The sequence below is a fragment of the Passer domesticus genome, chromosome 10 (assembly GCF_036417665.1).
Source record: "Passer domesticus isolate bPasDom1 chromosome 10, bPasDom1.hap1, whole genome shotgun sequence".
NCBI lineage: Eukaryota > Metazoa > Chordata > Aves > Passeriformes > Passeridae > Passer > Passer domesticus.
Genome location: NC_087483.1, coordinates 27,523,736 through 27,541,132, shown reverse-complemented (window position 1 = coordinate 27,541,132; position 17,397 = coordinate 27,523,736). Strand labels below are relative to the sequence as shown.

The following is a 17,397-nucleotide window of genomic DNA, read 5'->3' as shown; positions in this document are numbered from 1 at the left end:
TTCATTCTGGTGTGTGTGTCTTGCTCTTCGGCCATGACAGAGGAGAGGTAGGGGCAGCGCAGCCCACTCCTGTTTTGTTTGGCTTTGAGGCTGTGAGTGTCACAGTAGCATCCAAATGCTTTGATGTATGCAGCAGCACCCCTCCTGCTCCTTTTCTCCGTGGGCATGCACATCAGTATTTCTTCCCAGCAAAATCTTCCAAGTCCTCTAATCCTTCTCCTTTGTGAGCTCTTCCTGTCTGTGTCTATCAGCCAGAGTCCCTTCTCCTCCCCTGTCCTCAAACCAGCTTTGCCTCTGTGGCTTTATCCCTATCTTAACATCCATTCCTAGTCTAGACACTCCACAGCTAAATTATTCTCAGGCAGTGGCCGAGGGATTAAGGAAGAGCTGTGGAGATGGATGTGGACCCTGATGGTGTCTCCGTGCAGCCCCTTGCCCACGGAGCTGGGGCAGCCTGCCTGTAGCGTTACTGACTCATCCTTATTGCAAAGGGACAGCGTGAACTGCTCGCTCGGCCCTCAAAGATGTGCCAAATTGCGTTTTTCTCAGCAAAACAGGGAAGCACTGGCGCTGTGAAGCAGCCTTTGGGGATGAGGGGGAGCCCCGCTGGAGTCCCTGTGAGCAACATGTGGGAGATGCTGTAGCTGCCAGCATTGCAGGGACATGCCTGCTCACTTTCCTCCAGAATCCCTTAAGCCTAGATGGTCAGTACAATGGTCAGTACAGGGTATGGTGATTTGTGTGAGCCAGTTCTGTTTCCTGATGTGCTTGTGGAGAGAGTGGGGATGTGTGAGTGCACACAGGTTGGCAGGCTGTGGATTTTTCTGGCCTCCCTTCGAATCTGGCCTGCTGGCATGATGCTTCTATTACTGAAAATTACTTCTAGCGGGAATGCTGAATCACGTACTCCCCATAACCAGGAGATACAGTAGGATGAAGGTATCAGTCACTTGCTTTTCTTTAGTGGTGTTTGTTTTTTTAGTTTCCCATTTTATCTTGTGCTCTTCTTGTGGCAACCCAGGCAGTGATGGGTTGCCACAAGAAGAGCACAAGATAAAATGGGAAGTCTGGGCACTTCAGCATGATGCTTATTAGCAGAATTCTCCCTGATACTCTTTTTAAGTTTCTATTTTAAATTTTAACCTATCCTTAAGTCTCTTTATGAAGGGCTGCCTGACAAAAAAAAAAATCTTTAGTTGTGTTTTACACCCTTCAGATCTTTCCAGACTGCTGGTTTGTTCCATCCCCATCTTAGTCATCCCATATTGTGCTAGATAAAATTAGCTCCTAACCTTTCCTTATAAATCAATCCCTCTGGCCCACTGGCAAAATGTTGCTCTTCTCCGAACTCCATCTGTTGAGGGTGGTAGAAACGCCAGGCAGGATCCCGTAGGTTTCCATCCCACCTTCCTCCAGAGGTGGCACAAAGTAAGGGGCAAGTGGCCTCTAGTGGCCGTGGACGGCCGTGAATGTGCCGAAGGGGAGCAGCCGTGCTTTCAGGGCTCTCCATTCCTTAGGAACGGGAGAGCCGGTCGGGTTAGAATAGGAGAACACACCTCTCATCTTCACCTCCTCTCTCAGGAGAGCAGGCGAGGATGAGAGGTCCCCAGAGCATCAGAGGATGAGGTCCCCAAAGCATCGAGATGAGATGTCCCCAAAGCATCAGAGCCTTCCAACAGTTGGGTCCCAAGTCCTGCCGGCTTCAGGTGCCCACACATCACATCCTGCTTTCATTGATGGAAATGCCGTGGGTATCTCCCAGTCCCTCTGAAATTTCAAAGCGCGTCCCCAGGGCTCTCTTACTGTTACTAAAACTGTCTGGGTTTTAGCTGTTCAGCCTTATTAGAGTGATGGCTTCAGCATAATTCTGAATGTGCTGCTGTGATGGATAAAGAAAGACTAGGTGCTGGATTTTCCCTCCCTTTTCACTTTGTTTAGGCAGTTGGGCTGTAGTTTTAAACTCAGTATAACATCTTAGAAAGCTGGTGCCAGCAGAATATGCTGCACCCAGAAGTTCTCCAGGGTGTGGGTTTCCTCCCTCCCAGAGCACAAAATGCCCCTGGAGCCTCTGCTTTTCTTCAGACATCCCTAAGGTTGCCCTGAAACAAAGCACATTGCTTCACAGCCCTGCTGATAGTTTTAGTTTACTTCAAAGGCCCCACAAGGCATGTTAGTGGCACAGAGGTGAAGCTCAGCAGTAGCATTTCTTTTGTTAAATTACCTTTACCATTCTGCCTCTACAGGAGCTGCTGTCCAAAGCTCCATTATTTTTTTACTCCTTAAGTTATAGTCCTTGCAACATGTTTTTGCTGTCACTCTGTAGCTGTGAATGTTCTGCTCCTTAAAAATGTCCAATCCTTTCTTTGGGCATGGTGATGCCATGGCCCTGCGAAGTGAGGTTCCCCCTGCCAGCTCTTCCCACAGGAATAAAATGTTCCCTGCCTTCAGTTCCAAAAGTACTGCTGCTTGTTTTCATGGAATTATACCCTTTTATTGAATTAAATTTAAAAAAAAGTTAAAAAGACACATATTAACCTTTTCTCTATCATGTCTCCTACTAAAAGGATGGCCTGGATGTTTCATTTGCTATTTAGATGTCTGTCTTTGCAGCCTATTTCTCTTGAGCTGTTGAGGTCTCACTGAGGATGAGCTTAGTGATGAGTCCAATGAAGGTGTTTCAGGGGTTTCTTCCATTATGCTTTGCCTTGTTCCTGATAATTAGGAATGTAAAGCAAAGGAACATCCTTCATCAGTGGTCAGATTAGCTCCTCAAAATCTTGCCTTACAGATGACCAGATCTTGCCTTACAGATTTTTGGTTTGAATAAACTTTTCATGGATGCAGAGTAAGCAGACTCTAGACCTTCTGGAGATCTTCAAAGATAGAAGGGATGATGAAGTGGCCTTACTGCTTTCATCCTTAGACACTCTTTAGTGTTTTAGTCACCTGTCTTGAACAGTGTCCGTGCTAGGTACTTCAGATGAGATAGTAAGAAACCCCTCAGCAGATAGCCAGGACATAGGCTATAATACTGACTCGAAAGCTTTCATAGCTGGAGAATAGCTTGTTCTGAAAGATGGGGTTAATTTCTCTTGATTTTCTTTGTCGTAAATACAGCTCGTTACCAGAGAGATGGCCAAGCTATCCTCTGACATTGCAATGTTTTGCTCCTTGATGACATCACTGAAAAAAAACCATTTTGTCAATTTTGAATTAATTTGTATTCTACCCTTGTAGTTTTAACGAATGTCCCTTTTCTTGTGCTGTGAGCTGAGAACACTTTGCTTCTCCCTGTGCCCAAATCACCGTGTATATGCTTACATCTTCTGCTTCAGATGAGTTTTTTGGGATCAGTGTCTTCCTAGTGCCAATCTCTGTACCATCTCCAGTTCTTGGGGTGCAGCCCATGCTGTTTAGGCTGTGCTGCTGCTGTAGATGGTTTGACCAGAGGTGTTTCTGTGTTAGTCTGCATCCTAGTCCTTGTCAAGCGTAGCACCTCTTTGCCTTCCTCACCTGTAGCTGGATATTGAGCAGATTGTTCCTTTGTGCTGTCCTCAGAGACCTGTGTGTTCTTTACTCCTGCCAGTGCTGACAGGGCACAGATCTGCAGCCTTGGTCTCTTTGCCTGTAACATGTATTGTTTTGTGTGTGGTGTTTGGATGATGAACTGTCTGTCCTTGTCCTATCTCTGTGGTCTGCACAGCTCTCTGTGGTTCCTTCTGGCCTTTTTTGGGATCTGTCCAGTTAAAGCTAGGTGCCACAGGACCACTCTGCTGCCTGCTCCTGGCCTGTACTCCCAGCACCTGATCTCTCTGACTTTTTCTGTCCCTGGTGGCCAGTCACACCCCAACTTTGCACTGGTGTGCTGCTGTAGAGGTGGCTGAGCAGCAAGCTTTTCTTTCTCCTGCACAGCCCATGCAGGAGCTATATATAGCTGGTGTCTCCACTGGCCCCTCTGACCTTCCAGAGAAGGACAGGATCCCATCTATCCATGATCAGCTGGAGCTGGTGGCCAAAGCAGCGTGGGCTGGGCCACTTGCCCCTGCACACTACTGGGGACAGGCCTGTCCTAGTGATGCCAGGGAGGCTCTCCAGGGGCTGGTGAGGTGACCTCTGGATCAGGAGCCAGGGGCTTGAGGGCAGTGGCCAGCAGTCTCCCACGACATTCCCTTGTCCTGCCCTCTCTCCACAGGTTATGCCACTCTCCAGGTTTGCTGGGTGCCTGCCGGTGAAAGAGAAGGGTTGATATTTTGCCCAGGCCCTTAGGTCCTGAACCAAAATGGCAGCTGGAGAGTCCCCTCCCGTAGGAGATGTCTTCATCGACTTGCAGCAGGTGAGGTGGGAATCCAGCAGCAGCAGCAGCAGCAGCAGCAGCGGGGCTGTCTCTTCCCCAGGGACCGTGCTCCTGCTGGCTGAGAGCAGGGCTGTGTCCTGGCAGCGTGCTGCAGTAGGAGACACAGCCTGCATTTACTGGGGACAGTCTGCACAAAGTGTGCCCCGGGGCTGCCCATGAGCCCGGATCCTCTCCACACAGACAGCAAACTGTGGCCCAGAAAAGGCCAGAGATTGCTCTGTGAGGCCCCTGTGCCTTCACGTGCCATTGGGTAGGGTACACAAGTGACAGGAGGAGCTGAGCAGCTTGAAAACAGACTCTGCCTGTTCAGGCTGGGCTTGGGACACCTGTGCTAAGGTGAGAGGAGAAGCAGTCGCACCCACAGACACAAAGCTGCTCCTAGGCCCCAGCTAAGAACAGGGATGCGAGGAGAGGGATCTCTCAGTAAAGCTGCCTTGCTCCCTCTTTCTGCCTAGCAGATTTGTCACAGTTGGGCCTCCTCCTGTTTCCATGGAAACACGGGAGTCCACAACAGCTCCACGCTGGCATTTCAGCTATATTGATGGAAAATTTTACCAGCTGCAGCTGCTCAGAAAGAAAGAAAGAAAGAAAGGAAGGCCAGCGGGCACCTGGTGATGCTCATGTCAGGGCACTTCCACCAGCAAAAGGCAGAGAGGTTCCCATTGCCTGAAACAGGAGGAAAATGGGCAGAAAAGCCTGAAGAAGGCATCCAAGAGGAACGGGGAGACTCTAGATTTTTGGAGGGGAGGTGGGAAGGCACAGGGTGGTCACTGACCCAATGGCAACTCACCAGAGCAGGGATGCTGTCTCCCCAGAGGAAATACAGAGGAAGTCTAAGAATGAGAGAGATGGCAGACTGGGCAAAAGGGAGGCCAGAGAGCAGCAGTTAAATGTGAGGAGAGAGAAATTCCAGCCAAACAAAAGCTACGCATTTCCTCTAATGGGAAAAACAGGCACTGGCATATTCCCTTGATACCTGCCACTCAAGAGAGGTGTGGAGGACTGCTAAGGTATCCCTGCAGATACCTTAGTGTCTGCAGAGTGTGCCTTGGAGCTTGATGGTCTGTTCTGGCACTTGATTTTGAGCAGAGCTGTGCCTTTGTGTGAGACACTGTGCCCCAGGCCTGTTGTGTGGAGCCTGGTGCTCCTTAGCAAGCAGTTACTGTTGGAAGGGCAGGAGGATCCGGAGGGCTTTAGGGGTCTGCCGTGTTTGATTCTTACTGGCGGTTTCTGTGCAGGGCAGAGATGACGCAGAGAAAGCCTCTCCTGGTGCCGAGGACGATGAGGACTTGGATAAGACTTTGTCAATCGAGAGATTTGGGGACCTGATAAGCAAGTCAGCATCAAGCAATCTGGAGAAGCAAAGTCGCAGCTACAGTGAGAGAGATTTTGAATGTATGTAGGTTTTGAAACGTTGTACCCCTTCCAACCTCACCACCAGCCCTCGCTCGGTCCCACGTGCTCTGCAGCCTTGTGCCAGGACTGCAGATTGTATTAGCCTGCCATTCACTTCCTTCCTCCAGAGCGTTCCCAAGGTGCTATGTACACACAGTTTAGCACCAGTGCCCACGGCCTGTTCCCAGTCTGTTCCTGTTTTCTCTGTCTCCATAGGCATAGCTACTGCACAGCCCACCCAGCAGCCGTAGCTCAGCCCAGGGTGTTCCTTCACCTCCTAGACCAGTCTCTGAGACCTCTGCAGCTACTTCCCTAAGTTGGATTTTCCAGTTTTAAAGCAATTTTTCTTCCATGTGGCTGCCAAGAAACATCCAAACGTGACCAGAAGCCAGGCTGTCCTCCCCAGTCTGAAAGCAGATGGCTCCAGTCAGACATGCCTGTATATTTCTAAATAACACTCAAGAATCCACTGGGCTTATCTGATCAAAGAAAGGAACTGCAAAATAAAAATGGAGTGTGAATTTAAAGTGCTGTAGTTATCTCACCTGAATTTATCTGAGTAGCATATCTATTCCTCTATCTGCTCTTTCATGATGAAGGCAACTGGTCTGCCCAAAGTCACTTTGGGTGTTAAATGAGAATGTACTGACAGGAGTGACCATAAGCTGTTGCCTGGTGTAGGTGGGTTATGTTACTTTGTAGTAACAGCAGTGAAGGGCAGGAAGAGGCCCCCGTCCAGGAGCCTGTTTGTGTGGCAGACACGTAGCAGTGGTTGGGAGATTTTCCCAGTCTGTGGCTCTCCACAGTCGCATAGTGCTTCTTTTCCAGCTTGGCTTTGATGAGCTACAACCTTGGGAACATTATGTCCCAAGTACATCACCAGGCTGTTTTCTGCTTGGCCACTCATTTCCAATGGCTGTTATAAAAGCTTGCTGGTAAAAGTCTATTACTGTAGTGCACCTCAGCTGCTGGTTTTTTTGCCTGTGTCATTTCTCTACAGAGGCTCCATTCAAATAACACTTCCCATCTGGGCTCACAGTCACTCGTGCACATGGCTGCAAGGTGCTGAAAGCTTTGCTGTGGTTGAATTCCTGTCCTGTGCCCGTAGGACCTACCTGCTCAGCAGCTCTGCCTGTGTGCACAGGTCTGCGGGTTGGCTTGGAGGACATGGATGATCTGCTTGAGCATGCATGGCAGAAGCTTTTGGAAAATTTTAACTAGAGATTTGTACTGTTTGGGGTTGCGGTTTTTTCCCTTATTAATAGGAGAATTATTTTTCTTTTGTCAGAACCAAGCTTGTTTTCCTCTGAACCCGTGATGTATTTCTGTTGTCTAGGGCTACATCAACCCTGGTTATCAAAAGTTTTATGCAGTTTGTATATAAAGCTGGAAAATCTGGTTAGGTCATTAGACTTTTAAAGATAACATACCAGCCCATAGAGGTGAATGTTCTCTGGGCTTAGAAATTTTTCCTGCTCTAGTCAAAGCCAAGAATTCCTAATATGTAGGCTCTTCCTTCTGGGCTCCCTATTTAAATTACTATTTCATATCTCTTGTATCAAGTTCACCAAGAAATGTAATCAAACATCTGGGACACTAGTTTGGCAGTAACTTTCCATAAAGACAGGCAGTTCAGGGAAGGGAGCAGGGAGGGAGGGAAGGGACTGGATGCACAGGAAAACAAGGAGGAAGAAGAGGGAAGTATGAATGCTTTTGTGTTTTGGAGAGGTGTGTTTTTCCTACCTCCAGGCCACCTCTGTGGAGAAGTGATTAGTTGACCTGAGAAGGGCTGAGTGCAGGGGTGAAGAGAAGAGCAGTGTTCCCCTCTTCTGTGCCAGATCACACACCATCACTGCCCTTCCCTGCAGCCCAAGGCTTCAGTTTCCTTCTGATCCAAAACATAAAGGTTTCTGTCTTGGACTGAGGTGACCAAGCCAGAAGGGAAAGATGGGCTGTGTCCTCATCAGCAGCTTTGTGCTGTTGAAGGAGCAACGTGTGTACAGTTGAGGTCTTCCTTGCTTCTTATATTAGAAATTCGTGCCTGACCTACCTGTGGCATGCTATGGAAGTAGAGCAGCAGGACAAGAGGGTCTGTCTTCCACATCTTGTGAATGAAATAGGGTACACCCAGTTAAGTCAAAGAAAAAACACTTTTGAGAGAAAAACTATTCCAAACTATTTCCACTGTGCAGATATCTGACCATTCTAAATCTCCTCTAATCTTGCCACAAGCTGTTTCTTCTGAACCAGGGGGATGTGTGAAATATCCCTGCTGTTCCCAAGGGGGGAAACAATGGAGAAAAGACTTGAGAAACCAAAGGAAAGGAAACATGACAGCAGAACAATGAACCTGCCTGGCTCTCCCAGGGAGAAGGTTACAGCCTACATTGAAAATGTCCTTTGAAGGTAGTTTTCACTATAAACAGATTTTGCTGCCATGTCACAGGAAAGGTGGGAAGGAACCAAATTTAAACTGTCTGGAAACAATTGCTCAGGAAGAGCTGCCGAGCACCACCCCCTTGCCAAGTGGCCAGTGCCCCCTTGATTTCAGCCTCCCCGGGTGCAGCCCCAGGACCTGTGCATCCTGCAGACTGTCCGTGGGAGGCTTTGTGCCTGCAGCTAGCCCTGGCAGCAATGGCTTCTCTTTCTCTCACAGTGGGATGCTGAGCTTACCCTCTTTCCTGCCTGGTGCGTTGCCTTTGTTTTGGAGTGAAGGCTCAGAAGTGCCCTTAATTTCTTCTCATTCTGTAATTCCCATGACACCCAGGTCAAGTCTGTATGAATTTTTCTTTGTAGATTAGTTTAAAGAAAAGTCCTTCTGCCCTGTTTCTTTACCCTGGTTTTTAAAAGACAGCCTCCTAACTGAACTGGCATTTCAGAGGCTGGTACAACACATGCCCTCGAAGTACCTGGGATTTGGACTTAGGTTACTTCTGCACTGTTGTTCCTGTGGCTGTGTAGGAGGAACTTTCTTCAAAGCCTGGGGGATAAATAAGCTACATCTATTCAACTCAAATAAACATTATGCAGAAAAGAAATCATTCTAATTTAGGATGGAAAAGTCTTCTAAGATCATCAAGTCCAACTGTAAACCTAACACCAAGTCCACCACTAAGCCATGGCCTAACCACTAACTAATGTCCCTAAAAAGTTTGTAAAGGGCGCAAATTATGCTTGTTTGAGGATGCAAGAAACATTACCCCATGTTTAGGAAGGGGATGTTGCCCATGGCAGGTCACTGCAGCTCTGCACAGTCATGCAAATGGCTTTTGGCAGCACAGGGAGAGTGCTGCCTTCCCCAGGGCAGTAGAGCTGTGTTGGGGTGGTTTGGCATTGCACAGGGGCTGTGTCCCCACCTATCCCAGGCTGGACACAGCCTGCTGCATCACTGAAAGAGCTTTGCTATGTCCCTGTGGGCTGGTGGCTCTCCTTGCCCTTCCTGGCCCTTGATCTTCAGACCATGCTGTTTCCTGGAGGGGCGCCTGGCAGGTTCCTCCCAGCCTTTTCCTGCCCCTGACTCTCTTTTTCTCTCTCAGTCCACCGCCAAACCTCGCACCACATCCATCATCCCCTTTCCACTCACCTCCCTTCTGCCCTCAAGTTCCAAAAGAGGCCACCCCGTGCCAGCAGGAGGAAAAAAAGGAGAAGGAAAAAGAAGAAAACCTCAATACCTCCCTCAGAGGTGACCCCCACCATCCAGGAAGAGGACGAGGAGGGAGAAGAGGAGGAAGAAGAGGAAGAAGAAGAAGAGGAAGAAGGAGAATCTGAGGCAGAGGAGGTCCAGGAGAAAGAAATCTCTGCTGAATCTGAGGCTGAAGCTCGTGGGAAGGACACATCCCCTAAGCTGGAGTCCCCAAGCAAACCAAAGGCAAGGCCAGGACATGCCTATGTGGATGGGGCTTGGAGTCTGGAGGGAGGTGGTAGGAGGGTGCCAGCAAGTAAGCTGCTCAGGGATAAGAAGTTCTAGCTGTGCAGTATTGTGGGAAGAGTGTTTTTGTCCTTGCCTAGTAGAGGTGGACAGTGACAGGTAAGTCATTGCTTGGTGTGGATGCAGGGGTGGGTGTGCATGAGCATTTTGGGGCTGCAGTACCCATGGGGGAAGATCAGTGTGTCTGTTCTTAAGTTTTATAGTACAGTGGAGGGCTCAATATGACCAGTGCCAGGGTATGGGGCATGTGGGGAAAGCCATTGTGGCCCATTTTGGGGAGCATCTGTGTGCCAAGGATTGGGGTGCAGGCTGTCTGCCCAGCTCTTGCTGTCAGGACTGTTGTCTCTGCAGTTCACCGTTGGCAGCGATGAGGAGGAGTCCAGCAGCACTGCGGCTCCCGCGCAGTTCCACGTGGAGGAGGAGTGTGGCATCCTGTCCCCCATGCCTCGCTTTGCTGACCTGCTGCAGGACAAGGGCCCTGCCTCTCTCCACAGGTAGGTGAGCGGTGCCAGGCTGCCTGCTGCTCTCCCTGGCTCAAGGTCACTGCACAGAGTCTGTCCCCTGGGGCAGTGGCTGTGATTAGCCTGAACTTGCCTGATGAGTCAGAAGGGACATGGGCCCCAGAGGGAGAGCATCTGTGAGCAACAGGGCTGCTCTCTGGTGGGATGGTGATTCCATGGGACTCCTGCAACCTCCCTGGGTGCACGGGATCCCCACAGTGCAGGGTTAGAGGCACTGGGCTGCACACCTGGAGTACCCTTCCTCCCAGCTAACTTGTGCTGTCCTGCTGAGCTGCAAGCTGGGAAGCCCCAGGAGGGGACCATGAGGCCATTGACTCAGGGGTAGGTCCCTGGTACTGGGCACAAGCTGGTCCCACTCTGTGGTAGGGAAGAGGAGGAGCAGAAGGAGCAGCCTTCAGGTTTTGCAGGAGATGACTGCTGGCCCTGCTCTCTCTCAGGGGCTTGCTGGTCAGGGCTGGGCCATGGGACCCCAGCCCCTGAGGCCACTGGCCATCCTCATTCACCCTGCTTACTACTGTCAGTCTCTTTGGTTCCTGCAGCCCCCCCGGGCCTCGAGAGCGTCTGTCGCGCGGGTGGGAGAAGCGCAAGGCCTGGGGCCAGGTGGCGAGTGGACAGCGGGTGACCTATGACTTGAAGGAGAGGATGTGCATCGGCAGCATGACCACCCTGGAGAGCGCGGCCTACCAGCGCGTCCCCACCGACGAGGCCGAGGCCCAGATGCTGGCGTCTGCTGACTTGGATGGCATGAAAAGTGAGGCTTTACAACACTCCCCGCGTTACCAGTGCGTGTGTCCCTTTGTCCTGTGCTTCTCTTGCTCTCCCCTAGCAGCCTCAGGCATGCTCTTCAGCCTGCCACAGGACCTGGTCCTCACCTTCCTGTTCCCCAGATCCTTCTTTTCCAGCAGTGTCTCATCTCTGTCAGCTTTGTATTGTCCACAGTGCTGATCCTTGTGTTTTCAGCATCTCTACTCCCACCTACCCCATGGATGCCTGCTCCACCACCCAGACCCCTGTCCTCTCCAGTTCAGGGTTTCCAGCAATTCCCTGAGACCCAGCTCTCTCCTCTCCTGACACACTTTCCCAGCGATCAGCCCTCTGTGTGACACGCTGCCAGCTCTGCTATTGCAGAAAACCTGAGGTGAGGAGCCTCCCCTCTCCTCTGCTCTCCTGGCAGAGGCAGCTGCCTCCTCTGGAGCGCCTCAGAGGGGGACTGCCCCTGTGCGTGGCACGAGGACAGAGACAAGAGACGTCATGGAAATGCACGCTCCGGGCCTGAGGACATGGAGAATTCAATAGGTTGCTCTGCAGGCTGGAGAGGGAGGGAGACACCAGAGGGGAGTGAGGGAGGAAAGCGGTGCTGCACATGCAGCCTGGCTGTGCCCGGGCCACGGGCTGCATCCCTGGGCAGCTGGCACAAGACCCCACGGAAAAGCGAGGACCCTGCTCTGGAGGAGCTGGGGGGCAGCCCCCACAGAAGCATCCCTGGGTGGAGCCAGTCTTCCTGGAACTCGTCAGTCCTCGGGGCTGCTCAGCCGGCACCTTCATGCCCCGTGAGCAGGGGAGCGCGGCTCTGGGGCTGGCCCCGGGGCTGTGGTGAGCCCCCCCAGGGGGGCAGCTTGCTTTCCACACGTCAGCCTGGCTGTCCTGGCTCCTCATCTGAAGGCGTGTCCTTCATGACACCTGACCCCTGACCTTCACAAGGACAACATGACAACCCTTCAAGAGAGAGAGGAGCCAAAGGAATCAGAAGGGGGCAGCAGCCCGGAGGTAGTGTTAAGCACCTGTATTCGCAACTCACTCGGCTATGAAGACTTTGATGAATTTGCTTTCAATTTTGAAGACTATGATTTATGGGAGGCCATCAGAAACCATCTGGGCTACCCAGGCGGGGAGCCCACCTGTAAGTACCACAGCAGTGACCCCATGGTTGCAGCTGTAGATCAGAACCCCCTGCTACAGTGCATAACCCCCTCCTGTGTTTGTTGTCTGTACCCTCTCCATGTCAGGTTGGTCTTCTGGTTTAGAGAAAGTACAGTCTGCTCCACTGTGTGTCTGGGGACACCAGAGGAGCTGCCTGATGCCTGTGTGTCTGTGTGAGGTCTTAGTACCAATCTGTGTTGTAGTGCTGAGGTGCTTTCCTGTGTGTGTCTCACTCGAGCAGCTCCAGAGGCAGCTGCATCTTGCTGTTACTGCTTATCAGGATGTGGCCCATGCAGAGAAAAAGCAGCTGCTCTGAGGTGTGTATAAGGACAAAGAGATTTCCCCTTCCATTTGTAGCACAAGGTGACAGTGTGCTGCTGCTCTTTTTGCTGGAATTTGAGTCGAGGTGCGGATCTGACAGCGGAGGTGGGTATCAGGTTCTAGCTCTGCACCGTAGCCTAATTGCCCAAAGGAAAAAAAATAACCTAGTCTTTGTATCTGCATGCTTGAGCTGTGAAACTAGCTCATCCCTAGGCTGGGGTCCCTGGATGGGAGAAAAGAGGAAGAAAGGAAGCAAGAGTAGGAAAAGCAGGGAAGGAGAGAATAGGAATCTTGAGAGTCAAGAATGCCTTCCTGTTCTCTGCATCTGTTTCTGTACCTTCACATCCCTTGCAGAGCAATCTCTGAGCTGTCTCAGAGGTCGTGAGGTGGGTGACCAGACCCTCACTCCCATCTCTCGCAGGGGTCCTTCCTTGGTACATGATGCTAAAAGGTGTCCCACATTGGGAGTGGTACTGTTGATAGCCATGGCTCATGGGTGGTTGTGCAAATGTCCTCATCTGGATCATCTGTTAATTTTTCAAGGGATTTTAGGAGTGCACATGGGAGGGTGGTGTCCCAGAACTAGCCCACTGAACAGCTTAACACAGAGGAGTGGGAAAGCAGGGTGATTGTAACTGGAGCTCAGGTTGTCTTGGTTCAGTTTCTGCCTCTGCTGCAGACTTGTTTGATCTTGGGCAAAAAACTTAATTTTCCCTGCCTCTCAGTCCCAGCATCCTGTTCTCTTTGTCATCTGTTCCATCTTTACAAGCCTTCAGGAGAAAATGTCTGCCTGTGTGCTTCTGCAGGGACCAGCTAGTGGGGATTAGCTTCTGGCTGTTACAGTAACAAGTCTGCTACTTGTTACTGTAAATTGATAGGGCATATAATAGTAGCAAAGTTCAAAATAGAAACCTGGAGCAAATTGGTCCCATCAGCTGTCCCAGGCTGAATGAACTGTGAATTAAAAGTGTAAGAAATTGTTCCAGGTTCACCTTGGAAAACATGGATATTCTTGGGCAGGTAGAAGGGGCAGATCACTCTGTAAGGTGTGATAATGCATCACTTACAAAGTGGGGAAATTGGGCTTTCTAGTACATAACATGTTCATTGATTGCTACAGCTAATACTGTAGGTGCTCTGTACAGTAAACTCTTAATTGTATAATGAATCCACATTGTGGATTAATCCTGCAGAGAGGTATGGCAGAGTTGGACATGGCCGGGACACCAGAGTCTATTTTGTGCAGAGCCAGTTCACTTTCAGCCAGTGCCACTTGCCCAGCTATTACTGCATGGCAATGCCTCTTCCAGGCCCAACTCAGATCCAGGAGGAATATATTTTGAGCAGAATGGAGTCCTTGGTCTCCTTGCATTCCTTTAAATGTTTGGAGCATGGGGAGTGCTGGACCTGGACACTTGGTTGGCAGCAGGGATGAGCTGTCCCTGTCACAGTGAACTTAGCATCATCTAGGAGAGACTTGGGCTCTGTGCAGGACAGGGCAGTAGCTTTTTCCAGAAGCCAGCACTGGGCTGTGTCTTACAGTATGTTGATTAGCATTCCATTTAGTCTAGTTTTAAATTTTCAAGAATCTGAGTTTTAAGTGTCTTTTTATATATTTCAAAAGTCCAAGTTTAAAATCTCTTTTTTCTTGCTGTAACTTAACCATTAGAGTGGCTGGTCAGTGTGTATTATCCTTGTGATGTCAGCATAGCAGGTTGCTCTCTAGTACTGATACAAATACTCAGATGCCTCTTTCTGGTCTTCCTTTTTGTGGATGGAGGGAAGTGAAAGGACAGGAACAGGAAGGTGTAAATTGAAGGCAATTGCCTGCTAGCAAAGGCATTTTTAAGGGAAGACTTTAACCACTGCAGTCATATTTGTTATATTCAAATTAAGCTGGTGGAAAAGGAACTTGCTCATCTGAAGAAATCTGACTGTGGAAGCTAACATGATGAGACCATCTTCTGGAAGAGACTGTAGGAGATGCTGTGTGGGAGGGTGACCTACCAGTTCATTGTAGTGGAGCTACCATAGGAATTGCTCTCTGTCCTCTGACGTTGTCACTGTCTTCACACTCAGATCTTGGGGAGCACTGTAGAGGAGCTACAACAAGAGCAGTACTCCTTGGGAGTTTGTCTTCAAGCAAGAAGAACAGATGTATGCCCTGAGTGTATCACCCTTTGGTCTCAGTCTAAGATCCTGTCCTGAAAAAGGACTTTTAGGTGCTCTCTTGAGCTTGACTTTCCTTGGGGAAGGCACCAATCTGACAGGACACAGAAGGGGTCTCTGTAGGGCAGCCTGGAGCAGAGCTGGGTTCTGCATGGGACTCCCAAAGCCAGTGGTTCTCCTAAATTAAGACCAGGTGCCCACCCTGCTTCTGTGAGTTGTATCCCCCAGCTGGCATCTCAATAGCCACAAACATTACCAAGGAAGAGCAGCAAAGTAGATCTCTCCATAGCCTACTGTAGGTAGGGCTCTGGAGATGTGCCTTCAGTGATGCTCTCTGACCATGCAGCACTCTGATTCCAGTCTAATTCCTGTCCCTGTCAGTGAGTGTGGGAGTCACTGGAGATGCTGTCAGGAAATGTGGATCCTTGCTTTTTATCTGTCCTCCAGCCATTGTCTGGCTAATACTAGACACCTGTGGATGCATTCTAGGGCTGTTGTTGAACAGCACTGTGTAATAAGTTGTTATTGTTGAGAGGAAAGCTTGCTGTTCTCTGTCTTGCTGGGTAGAGTGTACTTGGGCCCTGGTTTTCCAGGGACACAGAGAGAAGGAGTCCCAGGGTGCATAGGAGAATCACAAGCTGCAGGGATTGGAGCAAAGATGCCAGATACCAAGATCATCTGCATGGTGGACTGCTTGTTTCATGCATGAGCTCATACTGAGTGTGCTGAAGTGGCTACTGTCTATGCAGGAACTGAGAAATCCGTGTGAAACTCCATGGAAGCCCCACACGTGCCCGGCTCCCAGAAACGTTCGGTGTGGTTATTGGGCCATTATTGGCTCCTATTGACATTGCAGTGCAGTAAGTGGAGCAGGGAGGGGTCCCGCCATCAGCAAGACGTGCATCAGCAGGGCAGCCAATGGGGGAAAATGCCCTGAGGCTCAGTATTGATTCATTTTATATTTAATTTAGCGACCCAGATTTTCAAGGTGCAAGGCCATGGTATGCCTGGCCTGATGCCGGGTGGGTCTTTCCATGCCAGACGTGTACAGATATTTTTCTGCAACATCAAAGAGACCACTCAGACTTAAAACCCTGTGCTTTTTACTGTCTCTCATACCCTGAAAGCTGCAGGTCTTGAAGCTAAGTTCAGAAAGATATATGTAGGCAGAATATTCCCCCAACCAGTGGAGAGCTGCCCTTGCTCTGCCAGGGAGAAAACCTTGGCATTGTCTTACAAGCACAGCCAGCAAACCACAATGGACCAAAGCTGAGCAAAAGCCCTGACTCCATAATCTAGTTGGGCGAGCCTGCCCATCCTGTAATGAGGATCTGAGGGTTTCCACATTCCTGTGGGTTGTCTGTGCTGAGAAAGATACACTTGCTGTCCCTGGGTAGTGTCCAGGGAAATTCTCTCTGGCAGGCTGTTTCCTGGTGCTGTTTCTCTGGCATTTCAAAAAGGCTGGCGTGGTTGTGGCTGCATTTTGGTGGGCACTGGCTAGCCAGCAGCACAGTGATGGGTCTGTAGGACAGCCTTTAGAGCCTCTGCAGAGGCTTTGTGGGGCTTTTCCTCAGCCAGCCAGTCTCTGAGGCAGACCTTTCTGAGGGCATTACAGCGGCGCTGCGGATTGTCTAGAAGAGCAACAGCTCGACTTCACTGCCAGCCCCGAGCCAGCCCCAGGCTGCAGTGTTAGCCTACAGTCTCGTCACACAATTAAATAAAACAGACATTAATATTTCCTTATGTCTCCCAGAGCAGCAGCTAAATATCCTTCCCTTTCACTGCCCTTCATGCTTGCTGAGCACCAGGCCTTCCCCTGGTGCAAGAGGTGGGGCCCAGCCAGGTGCCTGCCTTTGCTGTGTGGGTGCAGAACTGCAGGCAAGGCTGCAGGTTGCTTTTTGTTGAGGGAATATGGGGAGGATTCCCACACCACTTGTTCGAGTACCATGAGTAAAAGCATTTGTGATGAAGCCCCGAGTGTATGCACAGCCTAGGAGGAAGCCTTCTTTGTGGAGAAGTAAGCTCACATCTCTGGAATACATGAAAGTAGGCAAATGAGGCAGAAAGAATCTTCAGAATTCTGGAGGAGGATGGTGAGTTCTCCAGCTGCCAGGGCTTTGATAGCCTAAGTTAATGAGAGAAGGACGTGCTTGGATGTGTTTCCCTGCCAGATGGTGTATGTCCACTAGACAAATTGGTGGCCTTTTTTCCTTTCCTGTGTCTTCAGGCCACCGCTTTGAAGATAACCCAGGTGTGAGGAGGCATCTGATGAAAAAACCGTCTCGGAGTCAGATCACCAGGACAAGCAAAAAATTAGCATCAACTCCATCTGTCAAGAAAAAGAAGAAGAAGAAGAAGTTGGATAGAAAGCCCCACGAGGTATCCATGTGCTGTCCTCCCACACTTGTTCAGAAGCTGTAAATCAGGACTAGAAACATGCAATTTATAAAGTGATAAATGTGTTTCCTTTACATGACCTTGAGGGTGACATTTAATGCTATTATCCATTATCGTGAGAGCTGAAAATACACTTTTTTCAATATAAGGGAAGATTTCCCTGAAACCACAAAGCTTTGACTTTGGGAAAGACATTTAAAAGTCACAGAAATGGTAATGTTGTTGTGGAAGTTGGCAGCACAGTAACATCACTATCTCTGGAGAGTGTGGGAAATTTAGGGGAAAACCAAAAAGAAGGTAGAGGACAAAATTGCAGCAGTTTGGTAGAAATGGATGCTGCATTGCATTATTTTCTCCTTTCTGCCCACACCATGTGACTTGGAGCTTTCTGG

At 49.9% G+C, this 17,397-nt stretch overlaps 1 protein-coding gene across 2 annotated transcripts in view; it reads left to right on the top strand.

Annotated features, from left to right (window-relative positions):
- The window catches only part of SLC4A3 (solute carrier family 4 member 3), a 33,840-nt gene that overhangs the window by 890 nt on the left and 15,553 nt on the right, over positions 1-17,397 (top strand). For both annotated transcript variants that reach the window (XM_064434757.1, XM_064434756.1), the window contains exons 2-7: positions 4,193-4,333; positions 5,593-5,749; positions 9,286-9,617; positions 10,029-10,171; positions 10,738-10,949; positions 16,836-16,987. In XM_064434757.1, the coding sequence (XP_064290827.1) occupies positions 4,280-4,333; positions 5,593-5,749; positions 9,286-9,617; positions 10,029-10,171; positions 10,738-10,949; positions 16,836-16,987 (1,050 nt within the window). In that variant the 5' untranslated portion in view covers positions 4,193-4,279. The remainder of the gene's footprint in view (positions 1-4,192; positions 4,334-5,592; positions 5,750-9,285; positions 9,618-10,028; positions 10,172-10,737; positions 10,950-16,835; positions 16,988-17,397) is intronic.